At 43.4% G+C, this 26,055-nt stretch overlaps 1 protein-coding gene across 1 annotated transcript in view; it reads right to left on the bottom strand.

The window, feature by feature from the left end:
• Window positions 1–371: 371 nt before the first annotated feature.
• The window catches only part of LOC311133892 (intermediate filament family orphan 2-like), a 58,097-nt gene continuing 32,413 nt past the window's right edge, over window positions 372–26,055 (bottom strand). Inside the window, exons 2-8 of the mRNA XM_084167497.1 lie at window positions 19,205–19,265; window positions 9,431–9,526; window positions 6,826–6,996; window positions 6,302–6,450; window positions 5,362–5,518; window positions 4,959–5,057; window positions 372–2,746 (exon numbers count right to left, since the gene is read on the bottom strand). Coding sequence (XP_084023623.1) covers window positions 2,513–2,746; window positions 4,959–5,057; window positions 5,362–5,518; window positions 6,302–6,450; window positions 6,826–6,996; window positions 9,431–9,526; window positions 19,205–19,265 — 967 coding nt within the window. The 3' untranslated portion in view covers window positions 372–2,512. The remainder of the gene's footprint in view (window positions 2,747–4,958; window positions 5,058–5,361; window positions 5,519–6,301; window positions 6,451–6,825; window positions 6,997–9,430; window positions 9,527–19,204; window positions 19,266–26,055) is intronic.

Genomic DNA, 26,055 nt, shown 5'->3' on the forward strand with positions numbered 1-26,055 from the left:
TCCTGTTTCAGCATGACAATGCCCCCGTGCACAAACCGAGGTCCATACAGAAATGGTTTGTCGAGCTCGGTGTGGAAAAACTTGACTGGCCTGCACAGAGCCCTGACCTCAATCCCATCGAACACCTTTGGAACGCAGACTGCGAGCCAGGCCTAATCGCCCAACATCAGTACCCAACCTCACTAATACTCTTGTGGCTGAATGGAAGCAAGTCCCCCCAGCAATGTTCCACCATCTAGTGGAAAGCCTTCCCAGAAGAGTGGAGGCTGTTATAGCAGCAAAGGGGGGACCAACTCCATATTAATGGCCATGATTTTGGAATGAGATGTTCGACAAGCAGGTGTCCACATACTTTTGGTCATGTAGTGTACATATCAGTAATGGCTAATGTAACACTTTGACCATCCATGATTGTTAAACAAGAAGATCATATTTATTTTATGCCTCAACACTCACAATTAAATCATGGGCACATTTAAAGCTACAAGAACATACTGTATCTTTTGATTTAAGAAATGATAGAGAATTGCAACACTATGTGCCTCTAGTTCAATGTAAAATAATTCAGAGAAACAACCAAATACAATAGCCCCTCTTCCCTCATAAAGACAATGCAATGACAAATGTAATTATTTGTTAATTTTTACATCTTAAAACCCTCATCATACAAAGCTTTTGTCCTTGATTCTGCAAACTAACAACATTTCATAAACCAATTGAAAAATAACTTGCAGAAAACCTCTCCCAATCCCCATGCATTCATCAATTTTGTTAATTGATTAATTAAATGAAAATCATTAGACAGCATGTAATACAACAAAATTCATTACACATAGAGCAATATGAACAGAAAGGCATCTGGGGTATACGATCACATGCCAACAGCCCTCTTATCTATGTACAAACAATTCTAAACCCAATCCAGGGCACATGACAATGGGACAATGGAATATGATAGGAACAGTGCACCCTGCTGGACAGAAGGGTGGGAGTTGTTGTGAGAGGCCATCTGAGTTTATCTGAGTCATTTTTCAGTGAATAAGTTAGGGAATGTATCATCAACCAATGTTCATGGTATTGCCTGTTTACGTGATTGTTTTATGTAATATATCATTTCAGTGCCCTCTCTCTCAGAGGACAAACAGATGACCAATAACTTTCAAAAGCTCTTTGGACCACAGGAAGTTGGTGGCACCTTAATTGGGGAGAACGGGCTCGTGGTAATGGCTGGAGCTGAATAGGTGGAATAGTATCAAATACATCAAACACATGGTTTCCATGTGTTTGATGCCATTCCATTCACTCTGTTCCAGCCATTATTATGAGCCGTCCTCCCCTCAGCAGCCTCCACTGCTTTGGACTTACCAAAGAGTAGCCTAAGGGACCATAAAGAACTTAGTTCTACCAATCATAACAGATACATTTAAGGGAAAAGCTTAGTATGATAGTAATCAGCATAAGGCAATACAAATCGAAAACAGCATATTTGCTGGCACCTTGTTCCATATTGTTTTGGATAATCTTTTAAATGTTTACGGCCTCTAAATTAACATGGATAGGGGGAGAAGGTATGCCTTTGACAAATGAAACTAGGGGGTCACTGTTCAAACATTTTCCTTCTTTGAGATAAATCTGCACCTCCCATTGCTCTTCTACTTTGGAGAACACACAGGAGCACTCTGAATGACAGATATAAAACACCTGCCCAACTTAAAAAGGCAAATCATGAGGGAAAAGAGGGGTAATGAAGGTTAAAGTTCATCCTGAAATTAGGCTAGCTAAATTGCATAGAATGTGAACAATGCATTATTGCAGCAAACGGCTGTGCTCCGTTCCCCAGTCAACACTGGTAACCATGTAGAGTCCAGTCACATTTTTTAGCTTTGACACTTTGGTGAGAACATTTCAATCCTCAATTGGACATTTGCATGTACAGTATATGTGAATGATCAATCTGCATCTATGGGGAACATGCAAGTACAAAATAGTGTGACTGCTCTTGATCTGTGATTTTCTGTGTGATTATAAAAAAAACTCAAAATGATAGATATTCTCACTGGTGAATAATGTTGTGTATGTTGTTCCCTGTTCACCAAATGGACTGTTCGCCTCAGGCCAACAGAATGATAATGGTGACAGTGTAACTGTTTAGACTATGCTAATAGTGAGCCAGTACGACTGGTTTGATCATGTTGATTGTTTTGCTGGATGTTCCTGTGCAGCACTGAGAAAGAGAGCACAGCTCAGACACTATATTGTATGTGCCACCTCTGCCTTAAAACACTTGTGAAGCAAAGGAACCTCGTCCCCTCCATTCCTGTGAGAACAGAGACAATAAGCACCAGTTCTGGGCCTGGGACAGTGGGCCAGACCCATAGGACCATCAGGACCACCAATACCCCTTGGCTAAAGATGCCAAACAGGCCAGAACACTGGGGTCAGCCCCCAAGCAGGGTGGAGCTCTGTGAGCAGCTGTCAGTGAGCAGGGAAGGAAGGGGGTGGAGCCAGGCCATCAACTGATTGGCACCTCAGCCTCTCCGTCCTTGTCCAGTAGTTCGTCCTGGATCTCGTCAGTGTTCCCTGAGTCGCTGCTGGCCACCGAGCTGACGGAGGGAGAGTTCCTGCCCCCTTTGATCATCCTCCTGCACGTCTCCATCTGCACGTCCAGACCACGCTTCATGCTGCACATCTCCATGTACTCATGCAGGTGTCTGTTCATGTCACTCTTCGCTGTGGCTAGCTCCATCTGAGAGGGAGAGAGAGGGGCAAGGGGAGAGGGAGGGAGAGAGTGAGAGAGATAGATGGATAGAGAGAGGAGATGAGAGAAGAGGAGGGGAGAGGTGAAAGGGAGCCAGAGAAAGAGAGAGAAGGGGAAAGAGTAAGGAAGACTGAAAAGAGAGGGTAGGGAGGAGAGAGAAAGGAAGACAGAAGAGAGAGGGTAGGGAGGAGAGAGAAAGGAAGACAGAAGAGAGAGGGTAGGGAGGAGAGAGAAAGAGACATCAGTGATGTTGAGCAGGGACAGGTGTCAGCCCTGCCAGGGACTGAATCACTCTGGCCAGACAAATCGTCACCCGAGTCACAAATCAAAACCAAACAGCGAGAGGGACGAAACAACCAACAAATCATAGGCAGTCGTCCTCCCCTGTACTTTTACTTGACAGGTGTTTCTATTAGATACAATAAGAGGAAAATCTTCCAAAGGACAATCTCTAACAGGCAGATAAATCTCAGGGGATTTCATTCTCACTCTATTTTTGTAAATGTAGGCCCCTACCTCTCTTTCTGTCACCTTCTCTCTCTCATACACACATACACTACCGTTCAACAGTTTGGGGTCACTTAGAAATGTCCTTGTTTTCGAAAGAAAAGCAATATTTTTGTCCATTAAAATAACATCAAATTGATCAGAAATACAGTGTAGACATTGTTAATGTTGTAAATGGCTATTGTACCTAGAAACGGCTGATTTTTAATGGAATATCTACATAGGCGTACAGAGGCCCATTATCAGCAACCATCAGTCCTGTGTTCCAATGGCACGTTGTGTTTGCTAATCCAAGTTTATCATTTTAAAAGGCTAATTGATCATTAGAAAACCCTTTTGAAATTATGTTAGCACAGCTGAAAACTGTTTTGCTAATTAAAGAAGCAATAAAACTGGCCTTCTTGAGACTAGTTGAGTATCTGGAGCATCAGCAATTTTGGGTTTGATTACAGGCTCAAAATGGCCACAAACAAATAACTTTCTTCTGAAACTCGTCAGTCTATTCTTGTTCTGAGAAATGAAGGCTATTGCCAAGAAACTGAAGATCTTGTACAACGCTGTGTACTACTCCCTTCACAGAACAGCACAAACTGGCTCTAACCAGAATAGAAAGAGGAGTGGGAGGCCCCAGTGCACAACTGAGCAAGAGGACAAATACATTAGTGTCTATTTTGAGAAACAGATGCCTCACAGGTCCTCAACTGGCAGCTTCATTAAATAGTACCCGCAAAACACCAGTCTCAACGTCAACAGTGAAGAGGCGACTCCGGGATGCTGACCTTCTAGGCAGAGTTACAAAGAAAAAGCCATATTTCAGACTGGCCAATAAAAAGAAAAGATTAAGATGGGCAAAAGAACACAGACACTGGACAGAGGAAGATTGGAAAAAAGTGTTATGGACAGACAAATTGAAGTTTGAGGTGTTTAGATCACAAAGAAGAACATTTGTGAGACGCAGACCAAATAAAAAGATGCTGGAGGAGTGCTTGATGCCATCTGTCAAGCATGGTGGAGGCAATGTGATGGTCTGGGGGTGCTTTGGTGGTGGTAAAAGGGATCTTGAAGAAGGAAGGCTATCACTCCATTTTGCAACGCCATGCCATACCCTGTGGACGGCACTTGATTGGAGCCAATTTCCTCCTACAAGAGGACAATGACCCAAAGCACAGCTCCAAACTATGCAATAACTATTTAGGGAAGAAGCAGTCAGCTGGTATTCTGTCTATTATGGAATGGCCAGCACAGTCACCGGATCTCAACCCTATTGAGCTGTTGTGGGAGCAGCTTGACCGTATGGTCCGTAAGAAGTGCCCATCAAGCCAATCCAACTTGTGGAAGGTGCTTCTGGAAGCATGGGGTGAAATCTCTTCAGATTACCTCAACAAATTGACAACTAGAATGCCAAAGGTCTGCAAGGCTATAATTGCTGCAAATGGAGGATTCTTTGACAAAAGCAAAGTTTGAAGGACACAATTTATTATTTCAATTAAAAATCATTATTTCTAACTTTGTCAATGACTACATTTCCTATTCATTTAGCTATATTTCCAATTCAAACTCATTTCATGTATGTTTTCATGGAAAACAAGGACATTTCTAAGTGACCCCAAACTTTTGAACGGTAGTGTATACACACACAGGCACGTAAGCAGGTGCATACACACACACATCCCCACAGACACCGCCTGTTCACCTCAATCGCGCCAATGGTCTCCTGGTACTCCTGCTCTCTGGTCTTAAATAGTGATTCTGTCTCATCTATGAGGCTGCCCAGGCTTCCATCTTGAGAGACCTGGGAGGAAGCAAAGAAGGCAAAGAGGATTAGCTAACACTCTGTTGGGATATTGCATTTCTCAACTGAGAGCAGAACAATAGGCAGGATTTCAAAATGAAAATAAGTTATTTTACTGCAAACATTTCACTTTGCTGAATATGAATGGATGGGAAGTTTGGGAGGTGAAAGACTCCTCAATGCCCTCCTGTACCCTTGCCCATTAGTTTATCAGTAGGTAGTGGTAATTGAAATGTTTATGCATTGTCCTGTACTGTACATATGTGTCCTTGACATTTACTGTATGGTATCTATTCCGACTTACAGGCTCCTCTGTGTTGCTGTTGGCTGTGCAGTTTGTCGCAGGGATGGCACCGGGTTGTATGTTGTAGTTGCTGAAGTCCTCCCATAGCAAGAGGGTCTCGTCGTTCTCTTCCCATGTCAGGCTGTCACAGTCGTCATCAATGTCAAACGTCTCCCTCCTGGCAACAAAATTATCATCTGAACAATTTCTATGGGGGACAGAGACAGAGAGAGGGAGGAAAAGAAAGAGAGGGAGGAAAGGAGAGAGAGAGGGAGGAAAGGAGAGAGCGAGAGGGAGGAAAGAGAGAGAGGGAGGAAAGGAGAGAGAGAGGGAGGAAAGGAGAGAGGGAGGGAGGAAAGGAGAGAGGGAGGGAGGAAAGGAGAGAGAGAGCGAGAGAGAGGGAGGAAAATAGGAGAAACAACAGGCACCACATTCACAAGAGGTTCAAACACAGAGAAGGAAGAAAGATACATAGAGTGCATGCAGGAAAACGTAGAGAAGACATGCAGGAAAACATAGACTACATACAGTGTTTGAGAAAGACTTGAGACAGTGACAGAAGATTTAGTGTAATACAAATTAGACTTATAACCACTGAGGAATTCATATACACAATGAAGACATATTCTTTGATTTAATGTTCTCATTTATCATTTGGTGGCCCTAAATATAGCACAGGAAATTAACTACCGAAAAAATAATGAATGCAGGACTCTGAATTAACACTAGATGGGAGCAAAGGACAACATGATAGGATTACAACGCACCACTGGTGTGTGTGTGTGTGTGTGTGTGGGGGGGAGCTATTTTCTTCCTGAATAGCTCTAGAGAGTGTGTGTGTGTGTGTATATGTGTATATGTGTGTGTGTGTGTGTGTGTGTGTGTGTGTGTGTGTGTGTGTGTGTGTGTGTGTGTGTATGTGTGTGTGTGTGTGTGTGTGTGTGTGTGAATGCTGACTCACAGCTGGTTGAGCATGCGTTTCATTTCATCAGTAATGTTGAGAGGGACCTCCTCCTCTGAGGTACTGGTGCTGGGGTCTGCATCCATCTCAGAGCTGTCCTCGTCAGACACAGGCCTGCGCTCCTTCGTCCTGCAGCACGCCATGGCACCCTGGAACACACACACACACACACACGACCAGATTACTTACTGACTGCATCAATGCAGAACTTGAGGCAGTTTGTCTAATTAGTAATTTAGGCAGTACCATGCACCACCTAAAAAGCCTCTGGTCTGTTTCTGGTTGGATTCATAGTTGGACTTTAGCCAGCACTGTCTGCACAATGTGATAACCTTGTGTGCAGTGCAGAAAGTCACAGCATCAGCAGTTCACCGCTGAGCAGCGACTGTGTTTGTGTGTGTATGGAGGAGGGGTCAATGAGTATTGTGTTAGTGGCAGTGTGTCTGCCTATGTAGAAGAGAGTGTAGCAGCAGTACACCATTAGCTGTTCCAGAGTGAGGCCTAACGTATAGATAGATACACACCCTCTCTGGTAGCGACCTGGCCGGGCTGACGTTGAACATCTTTGACATGTCCTCTGAGTTGCACTGCTGAGCAACGTCACACAGTTTGGCGGTGATGTCAATGCGCCGGCAGATGTCCATGTCCACCCGCATGGCTTTCTCCTGGATCTTAGTGTCCAAGTCGGACATTTGCTGGAGAGGAAGGAGAGGGGTCTGTGTTGTTGGCTGTGAAGCAGAGAATCACCCAACCAAAACCTCTACTTACTATACTCAACAAATGTCTGAACGCTTTTTAAAGCTATCGGACAGATATGAATAACATAAGTCACATGCTGAGTTCATCCATGACTGGCTATCTGTGATTGGCAATATGCACAGGGCCGGCTCCAGCCATAAGCAACATAAGCGGTTGCTTAGGGCCCCCTTAGTCGAGTTAGAATAGCAGAATACACAAGGTGCAAGTTCGAAATGTGGTTGTGCATCAGCAGTTTTTCTCTTCTTTTGTCAGTCACTGACAGTCACTCAATTAGCCATGTCACCTAACAATTCTTAGATTGGTAAATCAGTCTAACCAGTTATCTAAACTTGTAGTAACCATGGCCAAATACCGACCGGGCACATAGGGCACGTGCTCAGGGGCCCTGACCTTCAGGGGGCCCCCATTGATTTTGTTAGTCACTCTCATTCTGATATCATTAACATGGCATAAGTCATGGCAAAATGTGTAGAATTGCGGGAAATTAGCTTTAAAACTGCAAAAATGTATCTCTGCCCCACCACAAAATGAGTAGAATTGTATAAAATGTGTTATAAAACTGCAAAAATGTATCCTATGGCAAAATCTGGAGAATTGCGTGAAATTGCATGCCCACCAACCAAATCTCTCTTGGGGTCCCCAAAAGGCTAGAGCCAGCCCTGCATGGATGCAGCAGTATTAAAGTATACACTTGTTCAATTGCAGACCCAGCAGAAACCCACATCCAGTCAGTCTGGGTCAATAACACATCATGCAACATCTCTGTGAAGGTCCAAAAGAAACTCCAAAATGAATTTGATCGCTGCTGCATCCCATGCTTCTTTTTGTCACTCAATAACTTACAATTAGTCTAATATGCTATTATGACCAAACAATTCTATACTAAACTGTCTACAAGGGGAAGGCTAGTATTTTGATTATAGGGTAAAGGGGAGTGGGAATGCTGGAATAGAGGTATCTCTTACTTTCATATCCAGATCCCTCCTGACATATTGAGATCTCCTGACATATTTGGAACTCAGACGTCGACCGCCCTTAATAATGAGCAACGACAAAGTACACTTATTCTAAGGACACGTCCCAAATCACACTGTTCACTACCCTGGAGATCTATCAGGTTAGACACACTGTGTTGCCGGATAGATCTACTACTGTACTGCATGTATCCTCTCTTCTCTGACTACAGGTAGTTGTGCCATGACGAGGAAGCTGCTATTACCCATAAAGCCACTAACCGACATGGGCAGTCAAACAGAGAAGTCAATAAGAGAGGGAGCCAAGCTAGAATGGTTTCAACGGAAATCCAAATGACTCCCTGCTAATTTTGTGTTTTCATTCCTGACCAAACACAAGCTAAGCCTGGGCCAGCTGCATTATATTATAGCCGTCACACTAGAGCCAAGCTCCATGGGACTAATAAGTTGCTGCAGACACAGCGCAAAGTCCTGTTGATCTACTGTGTGTTTATGAAAACCGTCCTATCTGATCACTGTGCCATTTAATTTATTAATGCCTGTCTGAAATGCCATTTGTGGCAGAATATGTTTCCACTGCTGGGTAAAAATCCAAACAAGGAGGGGTGTGAATCTACTAGCCTGTCCAGGAGCCCAGTCTCTGAGTGTGTTCAGGATGATGAATGAAGCCCTGACGACCTCTACGGTATGACTGACAACATCTATCATCCCCTATAAAAAACAATATGACTGTCAATACAACCAATGCTGTTGTATTGTTGAGAATATACACTGAGTATACCAAATATTAAGAACACCTTCCTAATACTGAGTTGAACCCCCCCACCCTCCTTTTTGCCCTCAGAACAGCCTCAATTCGTTGGGTCATGGACTCTACAAAGTGTCGAAAGCGTTCCACAGGGATGCTGGCCCATGTTGACTCCAATGCTTCCAACAGTTGTGTCAAGTTGGCTGGATGGCCTTTGGGGGGTGGACCATTCTTGATACACACGGGAAACTGTTGAGCGTGAAAAACCCAGCAGCGTTGCAGTTCTTGACACAAACCGGTGCGCGGCCTGGCACCTACTACCATACCCCGCTCAAAGGCACTTACATTTTTTGTCTTCACCCTCTGAATGGCACACATACATACACAATCCATGTCTCAATTGTCTCAAGGCAAAAATATCCTTCTTTAAGCTGTCTCCTCCCCCACCTTGATTGAGTGGATTTTAAGTGAAAACAATAAGGGATCAAGCTTTCACCTGGATTTACCTGGTCAGTCTATGTCATGGAAAGAGCATGTTTTGTATACTCAACGTAATTGTCATCATTTTAGCAGGGATATGACTGCGGTATCTGTCAGTCTGTGACAGTGTGCTGCAGTGGAGTGTGAGGGTGTATATACTATACTCACATCGCTCATAAGGCTCTTAAAGACCACCAGCTCAGCCTTCAGCCTCTCCACCTTCTCATTCAGTTCATCCTGGATCTCCTCTGACTCCTGGGCACTCTGAATACACACCACACACACATGCACAGATTTGCACAATTCAAACACATGCCCCAACCACATACACTCAAAGACATGCAGCAAAATACCAACACACTTTCTTATTTACAATATTAGAGAAAGCATGTTATTGAATATGGCCCCAATCTATATTTGTACAGTATGCAGTGGGATAAGTAGTAAAGATGGATTATGGACATTACAGTAGATGCCCAAGGGGACTACATACAGAGTAAATCACACTACATAATCAACTGATATTATTTGTTAAATTACTATTAAAATGCAGTATTCCTGTTTCACTTCCATGCTAAACAATATCTACCTGTTTTACCTCAGAGAGGTTAGAGCCCCCCAGGGAAGTCTCCTCTCCTCCAGCATTCTGCTGACCCATAATCCAACACAAACACATATGCTGCCATTGATCGATTTGTCTGTTGCTGGTGGTGCAGAGAAAGGGGGGATTGCTACTGTACTGTAACCTGCTGAGGCTTTTGATGTGGTATAGGGAGCATGGTGCCTGCTTGGGCCATGATACTGTAAACTGATGTAACGATGAGACACGTGGAATAGTGGTGAGACACTGATATCTAGGTTTGCTATGGGGGCCATCCAGGTCACCAGGGTCTATGTAGGTTTTCTGAAATACATCTGACATACATCTACCTGATAGTGATTGGGGAAAAAATCTATACAGTTACATATCGAGATATAATTTTGACAGTATCACAGTATCAAATCGCAATGCATATAGAATCGTGAGAATCATAAGAATCACAATACGTATCGTATTGGCACCTAAGAATCGTGATAATATCGTATCGTGAGGTCCCTGGCAATTCCCAGCCCTACTACCTGACTATCTCGGGCCAAATTCTGTTGACACACACCTATTCAAGACATTATAGATATGAACAAACCATAAGAAATGAAGGATGGTGGCAGGTACAGTAAGTGATGGTCATTTCCACGTAAAAGGATCCATGAGCACCAACATGTGAAGTTCATAGGAGCATGTCAAATTGGATGTCAAATTAAAGCTAAGAGTCTATATTTTTTCTAAAAGTATTCAGACACCTTGACTTTTTCCTCATTTTGTTACGTTACAGCCTTATTCAAAAATTGATTATATTGTTTTTTTCCCTCATCAATCTACACACAATCCTCCTTAATGGCAAAGCAAAAACAGGCTTTTAGAAATTTTTGCAAATGTATTACAAATAAAAACTGAAATATCACATTTACATAAGTATTCAGGCCCTTTACTCAGTATTTTGTTGAAGCACCTTTGGTAGTGATTACAGCATCCAGTCTTCTTGGGTATGACGCTACAAGCTTGGCACACCTGTATTAGGGGAGTTTCTCCCATTCTTCTGGATGGGGAGCATTGCTGCACAGCTATTTTCTGGTCTCTCCAGATATGTTCGATCGGGTTCAAGTCCGGGCTCTGGCTGGGCCACTCAAGGACATTCAGAGACTTGTCCCGAAGCCACTCCTGCATTGTCTTGGCTGTGTGCTTAGGGTCATTGTCCTGTTGGAAGGTGAACCTTAGCCCCAGTCTGAGGTCCTGAGCACTCTGGAGCAGGTTTTCATCAAGTATCTCTCTGTACTTTGCTCCTTTCATCTTTGCCTCGATCCTGACTAGTCTCCCAGTCGCTGAAAAACATCCCCACAGCATGATGCTGCCACCACCATGCTTCACCGTAGGGATGGTGCCAGGTTTCCTCCAGACGTGACGCTTGGCATTCAGGCCAAAGAGTTCAATCTAGGTTTCATCAGACCAGAGAATCTTGTTTCTCATGGTCTGAGAATCTTTAGGTGCCTTTTGTCAAACTCCAAGCGGGCTGTCATATGCCTTTTACTGAGGAGTGGCTTCCGTCTGGCCACTCTACCATAAAGGCCTGATTGGTGGAGTGCTGCAGAGATGGTTGTCCTTCTGGAAGGTTCTCCCATCTCCACAGAGGTACTCTGGAGCTTTGTCAGAGTGACCATCGGGTTCTTGGTCACCTCCCTGACAAAGGCCCTTCTCCCCTGATTGCTCAGTTTGGCCGGGCAGCCAGCTCTAGGAAGAGCCTTGGTTGTTCCAAACCTCTTGCATTTAAGAATCATGGAGGCCACTGTGTTCTTGGGGACCTTCAATACTGTAGACATGTTTTGGTACCCTTCCCCAGATCTGTGCCTCGACACAATCCTGTCTCGGAGCTCTACGGACAATTCCTTCTACCTCATGGTTTGGTTTTTGCTCTGACATGCACTGTCAACTGTTTAACCTTATATAGACAGGAGTGTCCATTTCCAAATCATGTCTAATCAATAGAATTTCCCACAGGATTTTCGAGTCTCATTGCAAAGTGTTTGAATACTTACGTAAATAAGGTATTTCTGTTTTTATTTTTTTATACATTTGTAAAAATGTCTAAAAAACTATTTTGCTGTGTCATTATGAGGTATTGTGTGTAGATTGCTGAGGATTTATTTTTATTTAATCCATTTTAGAATAAGGCTGTAACGTAACAAAATCTGGAAAAGGTCAAGTGGTCTGAATACTTTCCGAAGGCACTGTATATATACAGTACAAGTCTAAAGTTTGGACACACCTCCTCATTCAAGGGTTTTTCTTTATTTTTACTATTTTCAACAATAACACATATGGAATCATGTAGTAACCAAAAAAGTGTTAAAACAAATCAAAATATATTTTGTATTTGAGATTCTTCAAAGTAGTACCCTTTGCCTTGATGACAGCTTTGCACACTCTTTGCATTCTCTCAACCATCTTTATGAGGAATGCTTTTCCAACAGTCTTGAAGGAGTTCCCACATATGCTGAGCACTTGTTGGCTGCTTTTCCTTCACTCTGAGGTCCAACTCATCTCAAACCATCTCAATTGGTTAGAGGTCGGGTGATTGTGGAGGCCAGGTCATCTGATGCAGCACTCCATCACTCTCCTTCTTCGTCAAATAGCCCTTACACAGACTGGAGGTGTGTTTTGGGTCCTTGTCCTGTTGAAAAACAAATGATAGTCCCACTAAGCACAAACCAGATGGGATGGCATACCGCTGCAGAATGCTGTGGTAGCCATGCTGGTTAAGTGTGCCTTGAATTCTAAATAAATCACTGACAGTGTCACCAGCAAAGCACCCCCAAACCATTACACCTCCTCCTCCATGCTTCGCGGTGGGAACTACACATGCGAAGGTCATCCGTTCACCCACACCGCGCCTCACAAAGACACGGCGGTTGAAACCAAAAATCTCAAATTTGGACACATCAGACCAAAGGACAGATTTCCATCGGTCTAATGTCCATTGCACGTGTTTCTTGGCCCAAGCAATCTCTTCTTATTATTGGTGTCCTTTAGTAGTGGTTTCTTTGCAGCAATTCGACCATGAAGGCCTGATTCACGCAGTTGCCTCTGAACAGTTAATGTTGAGATGTGTCTGTTACTTGAACTCTGTGAAGCATTTATTTGGGTTGCAACCTGAGGTGCAGTTAACTCTAAAGAACTTATCCTCTGCAGCAGAGGTAACTCTGGATCTTCCTTTCCTGTGGCGGTCCTCAAGAGAGCCAGTTTCATCATAGCGCTTGATGGTTTTTGCGACTGCACTTGAAGAAACTTTCAAAGTTATTGAAATGTTCCGGATTGACTGACCATCATGTCTTAAAGTAATGATGGACTGTCATTTCTCTTTGCTTATTTGAGCTGTTCTTGCCATAATATGGACTTGGTCTTTTACCAAATAGGGCTATCTTCTGTATACCACCCCTACCTTGTCACAACACAACTGATTGGCTCAAACACATTAAGAAGGAAAGAAATTCCACAAATTAACTTTTAACAAGGCACACCTGTTAATTGAAATGCATTCCAGGTGACTACCTCATGAAGCTGGTTGAGAGAATGCCAAGAGTGTGCAAAGCTGCCATCAAGGCAAAGGGTGGATAATTTGATGAATCTCAAATATGAAATATATTTTGATTTGTTTAACACTTTTTTGGTTACTACATGATTCCATACAGTTGAAGTCGGAAGTTTACATACACCTTAGCCAAATACATTTAAACTCAGTTTTTCACAATTCCTGACATTTAATCCTATGAAAAAATTCCCTGTCTTAGGTCAGTTAGGATCACCACTTTATTTTAAGAATATGAAATGTCATAATAATAATAGAGAGAATGATTTATTACAGCTTTTATTTCTTTCATCACATTCCCAGTGGGTCAGAAGTTGACATACACTAAATTAGTATTTGGTAGCATTGCCATTAAATTGTTTAACTTGGGTCAAACGTTTCGGGTAGCCTTCCACAAGCTTCCCACAATAAGTTGGGTGAATTTTGTCCCATTCCTCCTGACAGAGCTGGTGTAACTGAGTCAGATTTGTAGGCCTCCTTGCTCGCATATGAGTTTTCAGTTCTGCCCACACATTTTCTATAGAATTGAGGTCAGGGCTTTGTGATGGCCACTCCAATACCTTGACTTTGTTGTCCTTAAGCCATTTTGCCACAACTTTGGAAGTATGCTTGGGGTCATTGTCCATTTGGAAGACCCATTTATGACCAAGCTTTAACTTCCTGACTGATGTATTGAGATGTTGCTTCAATTTATCCACATCATTTTCCTTCCTCATGATGCAATCTATTCTGTGAAGTGCACCAGTCCCTCCTGCAGTAAAGCACCCTCACAGCCTGATGCTGCCACCCCTGTCCTTCACGGTTGGGATGGTGTTCTTCATTTTGCAAGCCCTCCCCCCTTTTTCCTCCAAACATAACGATGGTCATTATGACCAAACAGTTCTATTTTTGTTTCATCAGACCAGAGGACATTTCTCCAAAAAGTATGATCTTTGTCCCCATGTGCAGTTGCAAACCCGTAGTCTGGCTTTTTTATGGCGGTTTTGGAGCAGTGGCTTCTTCCTTGCTGAGCAGCCTTTTAGGTTATGTCGATATAGGACTCGTTTTACTGTGGATATAGATACTTTTGTACCCATTTCCTCCAGCATCTTCACAATGTCCTTTGCTATTGTTCTGGGATTGATTTGCACTTTTCGCACCAAAGTACATTCATCTCTAGGAGACAGAACGCGTCTCCTTCCTGAGCGGTATGACGGCTGCGTGGTCCCATGTTGTTTATACTTGCGTACTATTGTTTGTACACATGAACGTGGTACCTTCAGGCGTTTAGAAATTGCACCCAAGGATGAACCCGACTTGTGGAGGTCTTGGCTGATTTCATTTGATTTTCCCATGATGTCAAGCAAAGAGGCACTGAGTTTGAAGGTAGGCCTTGAAATACATACACAGGTACACCTCCAATTGACTCAAATGATGTCAGTTAGCCTATCAGAAGCTTCTAAAGCCATGACATCATTTTCTGGAATTTTCCAAGCTTTAAAGGCACAGTCAACTTAGTGTATGTAAACTTCTGACCCACTGGAATTGTGATACAGTGAATTATAAGTGAAATAATCTGTCTGTAAACAATTGTTGGAAAAGTTACTTGTGTCATGCACAAAGTAGATGTCCTAACCAACTTGCCAAAACTGTAGTTTGTTAACAAGAAATGTGTGGAGTGGTTGAAAAACGAGTTTTAATGACTCCAACCTAAGTGTATGTAAACTTCCGACTTCAACTGTATGTGTTATTTCATAGTTGTGATGTCTTCACTATTATTCTACAATGTAGAAAATAGTACAAATAAAGAAAAACACTGGAATGAGTAGGTGTTTCCAAACTTTTGACTGGTACTGTATATATCATATTTATGGGAGTGGCAGCAACGGTTTATAGGGGAAACCCTGACACTACTCTACTGTTCTGTGCTGTACTCAACTGGGGCCTCATTTATCAACCATGTGTAAATGTCTTACTGAATTCTGGCGTCCTGGAGATTCTAGGATTTGCATGTGTCACAAATTATTGGGATTTATCAAACTGGCGCACGCAACATATACGCATGTTTTCATTCATATAGCAGAGCCATATTATTGTAATGACCCGGTATTGTATTCTGTGTTCGTGGGTGTGTTATCTTTCTCATGGGTGCTAGCAGGGGTTAAATATGCCAGGACAGACGGATAGGTTGGGGGGGTATGATGGGTAATCCCGCGGGGTTTTGAAATGCATAAATAGGGGCTACTGTCTCATCACTATTTTTTTTTCGATTCAGGCTCTTGATCTGCTCCTATGAGTCTGCCACTTAACTTTACAGGGTCAGGTGGTGACTGCTGTAGAGGAGCTGGAGAGCCACATGGCGGAAGTTAAATTGTCAGTCAGCAAGATGGCAGAACTGGCGGGTTTTCCTTCGCACCGCTCGACCAGAGCAGATGTCACGGTGATGGGGATGTCAACGTCACCAGGTGCGGAAATGGCTGGGCCTGCTTATGTAAACAAAGATGGCAGCGCCCTATTGCCATTAGCCACGGTAGCGGCTAAACTACCGAAGTTCAATGGACAAGGTAAATGGGAAGTCAATTCGAGTTGTTGGCTAGAGCCGGGAGGTGGTCTGACAAGACGAAAGCGTTACAGCTTGCCCTGAGCCTGGCAGAGGAGGCGTCGGAATGCCTGCTAACGCTAGCCCCGGATGAGAGGGGCGACTACGGTGCGCTAGTGGATACATTGGGGGGCCGTTTCGGCAGCGACGCGCAGCCCAACATGCTGTGGATTGAACGAGTTGGGCTATTTAGTCAAGACTGCTTCGCTTGTCATTGAGAATGGCTCCAGGCAACGTCGCAGTGTCAGCTCAACTCCCATTGTCTGCTGGGGTTGTGGCCAGCCTGGCCACATTCAGAATGTGGCAGATTCTCCCTTCACCAGGGAAATTACAGCGGGTTCTTGCGCAGGGGTCAGCGCGGGCCCCCCCGTCCCCGAACCCACAGTAAGCAGAAGAGGGTGAGGACCTGCTCCCCCAGGGTGTAGCTGCCGCCGCGTTTCCTAGTCCGGTAGTTGTGGTGGGACGTACCACCATGGGGGGACTTCTGCAATGTCATCGTCAAGGTAGAGGGGGTGGAATGTTCTGCCCTGGTCGACACGGGCTCTACAGTAACCCTGGTGAGACCAGACATACTACCTGTTGGGGTGCGGGTGGAGCCGACCCTTGTCCCGCTGTGGACTGTCACGGGGGAGCTAGCCCCCATGTTAGGGAAGGGTCAGCTGTCTGTCACTGTGGGGGGGGGTGGGGATGAACTGTGGGGTGTCTGGTGTGGGTAGCAGCGGTGCAGGACTCCTGTATACTGGGAATGGACTTTTTGAAAAACTGTGGGGCTCAGTTGGACTTAGCTTCGGGCGTTTTGAGGCTGTCGGGGGGCCCACAGTGGGGATGTCACCTTTGGGAGGGCCAGCGGGGGGCAGGGCTGTCCCTCCGTCTTCCTCCAAGCTTGCCGAAACTCCACCGGTCGTCCCGGCTGCTCCCTTGGTCGTTGTGCCATCCCAGCAGCTGTCTCCGGCGGCGACGGCCTTCACTCCCCATAACGGTGCAAGCACAGGCAGCCCAGTAGCCCAAAACACACTGGCTTCACTGGGGGGTATGATGGGTAATCCCGCTGGATTTTGAAATGCATAAATAGGGGCTACTGTCTCATCTCTCTTTTTTTCGATTTGGGGTCTTGATCTGCTCCTATGAGTCTGCCACTTAACTTTACATTGTGTATTTGTGTACGTTCGGAATTTAGTGGCGTGGGCTGTGGCCTGAACAATTGCCCAGTTTAGGAATGAACCTGTGTTCTGCCCTGCACATCTGGTGTCCATCTCTTTTTCCTTTATGACCCAGCCCGTGTCATTACATTATATTTATGCGGTCGTGAACGAGCGCTACAAACCCCCCTAGAAAACGCCCTCCATTCACCTTTTATGGTAACAAAAACTACCTTATTTGCTGTATAATTTGGAGATGTTGGAACTGAGCCATGATAGTTCCTAAAAGAAAGTGCAATGGCAAATTTGATCACATTTCTTTAGATGTGTGGGCACAATGTGACTTTTCCAAACTAAAAATGCATGCAGCCTAGTGAGTGCCAAACACTGTCCGCGCATTCTGCAAGACTGATTGTCCTCTCTAACAATTTAAAAGTAAATGCTGCAGCCCACACTTCTATGTAAAATACTAATTGTTGTTCAATATTATGTTTATCAATACATGATTGTGTTTCTATCTCCTGCCTTGGTATAGGCTCTGAAATTAAATAGGCTAGGCTATGATTTTCGCGCTCCTAATCCTATCGTACAGCAATACTGGAGCCTACCTATACTGTCACATAGGCTACTGTCAAGGCTACTGGTCTATTTACTTTAGAGCATGCTTCACTACTGAATAAGCGAATGAACATTTGTTGTGTAGACGGAATTATTTAAACCAATTATGTCAGCAAAGGAGACACATCCTGCAATGTGATTATGATTCAGGCCTATATAATAAAAGTAAAATAAACATACTGTATTAGACGACATGTTGCTATTCGATCTCCTTACCATCAGCAAATGCATCTGTTTTATCATTAGGCCTACATTTTAATGTTTTTATTAGCTTCTCACTATCATAATTACTGTGCATCAAACACCTCCCATTTCCCCCAAACGAACAATAAGCCTATGTGCTTGCAATAGAGTTGATCAACCTTGTAGAAGTTGTGCACACGCATGGTTTGAGATTTGAGTGGAGATATGTGCACTTTCCCTTCATGTTCAAAATGGATAACTACCAACCTTTGCGGGAAAACTGGAGCATGCAAGGTTCAGAGTATTTGTTTGTGTCCATACACCATTGATAAATGAGGCCCCTGAGCTCTACTGTTCTTGTTGTACTTTGATGTCCAAATTTGTGAAACATAGACTATGATTGGTTCAGATTTGGTCCGGTCCAGACTAACCAAATTTGGTCTTGACTGGGGGCAGAGCTCATTAAAATAATTGCCAGTGTGTAGAATAATACCCAAATATGCAAAGGAGGATATTGCATGTTTGTACCTTAGTGTACCTATTTAGTATTCATCACCATGAAGAGGATGACATTCATATCCATAATTATCCATTTCTGTGTTTTCCAGATCAGGGACCCATGAGAAATTCCGTTACCGCAATTCCGTTATCGGGTGTAAATCCACTTCACTTACTGTAGTTCAATAACCAAAATAGATTTTTTCAAAGTCAATGTGTCATGTCATAGCTGACACACCATTCTTTCTGCAGACATCGTTGAATCTTAATTCAGAGCAGACATTTAACAGAGTTTTTGCCAAACGTAGACACGTAAAAAAACGGAGGGACATTTTACAAAAATTCTGTTACCAAACTTTGCATCTGCACAATTCTTCCAGTAAACGTGTTTTTGTAAAATGTTCTGTGTAAATTGTTTAAAATAGTCATTTTGCATAGAGTTGTATGGTTTGTTAAACTTTGAAATCAATGTTTTTTGTTTGGCATACATTTTAAGTGAAATATCTCAGCCCAAGTGAGTCTCAGCGCAATTCCATTACGGTGGAATTGCCCTGATTCAAAGGATGTATCTGTTTTCAGCAGCTTTGGGGCTTAGATTTTCTATGTCTTTATGACAACCATCTGAAAGGCATTATACGGTAGTGAATAAAGTACAAGTGGATGTTGAGATGAAGGTGAAATGATGTTATGGTGAAGGTACATTTATTTTATGATGAAGGTGAATTTATGGTTTATGTCTACTCACCTCCTGCATGGATTCCACCAAGGACTCCAGCTGCTCTCGTCTGTTTAGCTCCTCTTCCCATCTACAACACATAACACATGGAGGGTCAGTTAACTGCACTTACATTTACTTACATTTGAAATACAAAGTAGCCTAATCTTCATGACTAATGTTCAAACATAGACGTCAAACAGTGTCAATGTTCTGGCCTAATGCTTCTAAAAATGTTAGGCATAACCGTGTTCATGGAGCTCTCAACTAGCCTTAGTATTGTTTAATAAGCCATATAAGCCTTTGAGGTATAACAGTGTGAACAGAATGTCACAGTTAGTAAAGACATTATATGGTCGGTGTATCCCCGTCCCAGCCTTGACCTTAACCTTCACTGTAACCTGAACTCTGTCTCCCACTACTGCCCTATACACTTCCCACTGTGTCTTTGATTACAACCAAGGACAGGAGGTTCCATACAATATACTGTATGTATATCACCTAGAAAAACAAATGATCAGTAAGTCCTTGCTACAAATTGCTTGAGGTTCCTCCAGATTGCACCTCTGTTGTAGGTTTACAAAAGAGATTCCATGACGTTGACAGCATGTCTCAATTGATATAATGTCTTGGCAGCTTAAAAAGGCATCTATCTACCAGAGTCTCATCATTACATGGGATTCAGTGGCTAACATCAACTGAAGAAACATTCCTTCCATCCTATTCACAGAAGGGGAATAACTGAGCATGTGTTGTATCTATTGTTGCTACAGCTTGGGCAAGAACTTTAAAATGAATGTCAGTATATCTGAACTCTAAAGAGATTAATACCATTGTATTGAAGATTTTAAAATATTTAACTAGTCAGAAATATGAATGTGGTTACTCAAGAAAATCTTCAGAGTTATTGTTTGTCTAAACCAACTCCTTACAGGAATAGTCAGAAGAGACCATGATAAATGTGAGAGTATATGAACTAGCTGACTCTCTCACAGTCCCAACCGTTACTCATAGCCTATGGTTAGTAGGGAATTTGTCTCTCAGTTGACAGGTCATATCACTCTTCTTGGTTACCACAGCATGCCAGTAGACTGGTGTAGAAATATAAATAGTGCCGCACTGGGTTATAAGCCACTTTTAGCCTCTATTACATTCACATGACATAACAGGCAGTTATAGCACAGGCATGGTCAGTATCTCCAAACTAGACTCTGACTGCTAAATTGTCTAAGGATAGAAAAAGAGGACATACTGAGGCACTGCATGATTCCCTAAACAGAGTGGAGAGTTAAAGAATGGACAGTAAAGTCATTCATCAGTATGAGGTAAGCCACAGTATCAGACAGCAAATGTGACTAAACCACTTAATGGGCTATGAAAAAATAATATGGTAATTTCCCCCCTATCCCTTCCGTCGGCTAACTCTCACGCCTCGCTCCACCAATGTGAGACGGGGTGGGGGATGTGACCAAAACACCAAAGAATGCTGGCACATTTTGTCTGGCCATGCCCTCACCATAGCAACAGGACCAGAGACAGAAATACTCAAGTAAAAATAATTCCACCACATAGTGAAATACTTTTTTCAGATCTCCTCGCTTGCTCTAAAAGCTATTTTTCTAGAATTCGCTATTGAATGTAGAGTAAACAACATACAATACATCACTAGAGTGTCTTTATCTGACAAACCTCGCTTTGTTGCTTTTCGGAATCCACTAAATGTAGGCGACACTGTCTTATTAGCAAGAGAGAAGTATCCCTGGCTGGGCGGACTCCAGCTCACATGTGATTGAAGTGTTGTTCTAAAAATGCTGGAACTGCTGCTTTACTGTGTCCAAGAGCAGGATGTTTCCCAAGTAACACAAAGGTCATTGGAGTTCACAACTGCATCACATCCACCCTCTGCAGACAGAGGAAAACAGTCTGTCACAGCGTCTGTATGTGCTCCTCATCACTTACAATCTACAGTGCCTTCAGAAAGTATTCATACCGCTAGACTTCTTCCAAATGTTGCTGTGTTACAGCCTGAATTCAAAATGGATTAAATCAATAAAAACAATTTCACCCATCTACACACAATACCCGATAATAACAAAGTGAAAACATGTTTATAGACATTTTTGCACATTTATTTAAAATGAAATACAGAAATATCTCATTTATATAAGTATTCACACCCCTGAGTCAAAACATTTTAGAATCACCTTTGGCAGCAATTACCGATGTGAGTCTTTCTGGGTAAGTCTCTAAGAGCGTTGAACAATATTTGCACATTATTCAAAAAATAAAAAAATAAAGCTCTGTCAAGTTGGTTTAGCTCATTGCTAGACAGCCATTTCTAAGTCTTGCCATAGATTTTCAAGTCGATTTAAATCAAAACTGTAACTAGGCCAATCAGGAACATTCCATGTCGTCTTGGTAAGCATATTTGGCCTAGTGTTTGAGGTTTTTGTCCTGCTGAAAGGTGAATTTGTCTCCCAGTGTCTGTTGGAAAGCAGACTGAACCAGGTTTTCCTCTAGGATTTTGGCTGTGCTTAGCTCTATTCCATTTATTTTTATCCTAAGAAACTCCCTAGTCCTTGCCGATGACAAGCATACCCATAACATGATGCAGCAACCAACATGCTTGAAAATATAAAGAGTGGTACTAAGTGATGTGTTGTGTTGAATTTGCCCCAAACATTTTTAGGACAAAAAGTACACTTATTTGCAGTTTTACTTTAGTGCCTTATTGCACAGGATGCATGTTTTGGAATATTTGTATTCTGTACAATATTCAATATTTTCACTCTGTAATTTAAGTTAGTATTGTGGAATAACTACAATGTTGTTGATCCATCCTAAGTTTTCTCCTATCACAGATATTAAACTCTGTAACTGTTTTAAAGTCACCATCCCTGAGTGGTGAAATCCCTGAGTGGATTCCATCTTCTCCGGCAACTGAGTTAGGAAGGACGCCTGTATCTTTGTAGTGACTAGGTGTATTGATTGATACACCATCCAAAGTGTACTGATTACTTCACCATGCTCAAAGGGATATTCAATGTCTGTTTTTTTTGTTTTTTTAACACATCTACCACTAGGTGCCCTTCTTTGTGAGGCACTGGAAAACCTCCCTGGTCTTTGTGATTTAATCTGTGTTTGAAATTCACTACTTGACTGAGGGACCTTACATATATTTTGTGTGGGGTGCAGAGATGAGGTAGTCATTCAAAAATCATGTTAAACACTATTATTGCACACAGAGTGAGTCCATGCAACTTATTATGCAACTTGTTAAGCACATTTTTATTCCTGAACTTTTTTATGTATGGATATGCTATATTCCTGAATTCAATAATCAGCTGACTGGCTTTCTTGATATCTATAGAATTCTCTCTGGTAAGCAATCTGGTTTCTGCTCAGGTTATGGATGTGTCACTGCAACCTTAAAGGTCCTAAATGATATCACCATTGCCCTTGATTCTAAGCAATGTTGTGCTGCTATTTTTATTGACTTGGCCAAAGCTTTTGATACGGTAAACCATTCCATTCTTGTGGGCCGGCTAAGGAGTATTGGTGTCTCTGAGGGGTCTTTGGCCTGGTTTGCTAACTACCTCTCTCAAAGAGTGCAGTGTATAAAGTCAGAACATCTGCTGTCTCAGCCACTGCCTGTCACCAAGGGAGTACCCCAAGGCTCGATCCTAGGCCCCACGCTCTTCTCAATAATTTTTAAATAAAAAAGTAAAATAAAACAACAACAACTAAAAAGTGTTGAGAAAAAAAGAGCAATATAGAGCAAAATAAAATAACAGTACAGGCCGGGCCGGGCTGGCGACGCGCACCACTGGCTTGGTGCGAGGAGCAGGAACAGGCCTGGCCGGGCTGGCGACGCGCACCACTGGCTTGGTGCGAGGAGCAGGAACAGGCCGGGCCGGACTGGCGACGCGCACCACTGGCTTGGTGCGAGGAGCAGGAACAGGCCGCGCAGGGCTGGCGATGCGCACCACTGGATTGGTGCGAGGAGCAGTAACAGGCCGGGCCGGACTGGCGACGCGCACCACTGGCTTGGTGCGAGGAGCAGGAACGGGCTGGACCGGACTGTGAAAGCGGACTGGAGGTCTGGAGTGGAGAGCTGGCACAACCCGTCCTGGCTGGCTGCCCACTTTCGCACTACACGTGCGGGGCGCTGGCACAGGACGCACTGGGCTGTGCACGCGCACTGGCGATACAGTTCGTAGAACTGGCGCAGGATATGCGGGACCGAGGAGGTGTACTGGAGATCAGGAGCGTTGAGCCGGCACACCCCGTCCTGGCTGGATGCCCATCTTCGCACGGCACGTGCGTGGTGCAAGCACAGGACGTACAGGACTGTGCCGGCGCACTGGCGACACAGTACGTAGCTCCGCATAACACGGAGCCTGCCCAGTCATACGCTTCCTTGCGTGAGTCCGGGGAGTTGGCTCTGCTCTAACCCTAGGCTCCGCCAACCACCCCGTGTGCCCCCCCCCAAAAAATTGATTGGGGCTGCTTCTCGGGCTTCCTCCTCGACCGGCCTCCTCCGTGTTGCCGTTGCTCCTCTCCTGCCTGGGCATCTACCTTAGCCCATGGTCCTCTCCCCGCAAATATCTCTACCCATCACCACAATTTGCCCACCTGTGACATGGCTATTCGCTCCGCCTGGGCACGCTGCTTGGTCCTCGTTTGGTGGGATCTTCTGTCACGTTCGTTGAATGACGGGTCAGACCAAGGCGCAGCGTGATATACGTACATGTTTATTAAACTATTAAACACCACGGCAAAACAACAAAGGAAGCGAAACGTGAAGTCCAAGGTAGAACACACAACATACCTTACACGGAACAAGATCCCACAACTCACTAGTGCCAATAGGCTGCCTAAGTATGATCCCCAATCAGAGACAACGAGCTACAGCTGCCTCTGATTGGTAACCACACCGGCCAACATAGATCTACACATAATAGATCGAAACATAGAAAACACACAACAAAGATGCTTATTTATAAAACCCTCTTAGGCCACAATCCTCCATATCTGATATACCTACTGCAGCCCTCATCCTCCACATACAACACCGTTTTGCCAGTCACATTCTGTTAAAGGTCCCCAAAGCACACACATCCCTTGGTCGCTGCTCTTTTCAGTTCGCAAACTGGACAGTTTTATCTCCATCTCTTCATTCAAAGACTTAATCATGGACACTCTTACTGAGAGTTGTGGCTGCTTCGCGTGATGTATTATTGTCTCTACCTTCTTGCCCTTTATGCTGTTGTCTGTGCCCAATAATGTTTGTACCATGTTTTGTGCTGCTACCATGTTGTGCTGCTGCCATGTTGTGTTGCTACCATGTTGTTGTCATGTTGTGTTGCTACCATGCTGTGTTGTCATGTGTTGCTGCCATGGTATGTCGTTGTCTTAGGTCTCTCTTTATGTAGTGTTGTCTCTTGTCGTGATGTGTGTTTTGTCCTATATTTTTATTTTTAATCCCAGCCCCTGTCCCTGCAGGAGGCCTTCTGCCTTTTGGTAGACCGTCATTGTAAATAAGAATTTGTTCTTAACTGACTTGCCTAGTTAAATAAAGCTTAAATAAAATAATTAGGCTTGCCATAACAAAGGGGTTGAATTCTTATTGACTCAAGACATTTCAGCTTTTCATTTTTAATTAATTTCTACAAATTTCTTAAAAACATTATTCCAATTTGACATTATGGGGTATTGTGTGTAGGCCAGTGACACAGTTCTAAATGTAATCAATTTTAAATTTAGGCTGTAACACAACAAAATGTGGAAAAAGAAAAGGGGTGTGAATACTTTCTGAAGGCACGGTAAGTACAGTAGTATGTCACTTCCTGATTGGGCACTATGTCATTTCCTTCACACTGTGAGCATTGTTGGAAAAGAACCCGTATGTAAGCATTTCACGCTTAGTCCCAAACAAATTAGTGTACTCAGATGCATCCCATTTCTGCCAAGCAACAGAGGAAATGGTAATGTGATAAAGTTGCTCTATCACTTCTAGGTTATAGAAAGGGTCTGGGTAGTGATAGTAGTCATGAGACCTGTCCCTGGAAACTAAGGCATCCAAATAAACATTCCACCATTCCACAGAGAGGATAGACACTACAACATGGGAGATGTATTCTGTCTTCTGCCATAACCCCGCTCTAAAAGGATTGTTGGATGAGTTTGACCTTTAGCTGGAGTCTGTGAACCGACCTGGAGTCTCCTTACAAGGACAAAGACAGCAGGAGACTATTAGCCTGTGTCATCCCATAGACATCTGTCTGTAAGAGACCAGATGCCTGTTATCTAGTCAGGCTGCTGTAACACAACCAGAGTACACTCTGGAACAATTTAATTACAAGGCAAGGCCTGCCAACGTACACTCCCTCCCAGTGCGGTATGCCTAGGGAGTTTCATTTGCACCCAAGCCGTTTAAACCTTTATTCATCACTCTGCCCCAGGAAACAGAGATTCATTACCATTAGCCAGTTTGCTACAGCAGGAAAATAATCTTGCAGCAACAGGAAATGTGAATTATTATGTGGATTATAATTAATATACATTTTTGTAGGGTTTGATAAATGTTTCGTTAGGCCAAATCAATTCTGAAAATTTTAAAAAGGAAATGACAAACTTTAGATGCCTTTTTAAAACTCAAATACACTACACGTTTACATTTCCTGCTGTGCAGGATAATTCTCAGCAACAAAACATTGATCACATTTATACCTACAGGGGGGGGGGGTTCTACGAAGCTAACATATTAAATTGTTTTAAGATGGTCATACCATGGATCATTTAGCTATTTGATTTAGAATTTTAGGACCCCTGTAGGAATAAAAAAAATATATGTTTTTTGGGGGGGATAAAACATTGAA

This window comes from Coregonus lavaretus (assembly GCF_964263955.1).
Source record: "Coregonus lavaretus genome assembly, chromosome: 8".
Lineage (NCBI taxonomy): Eukaryota > Metazoa > Chordata > Actinopteri > Salmoniformes > Salmonidae > Coregonus > Coregonus lavaretus.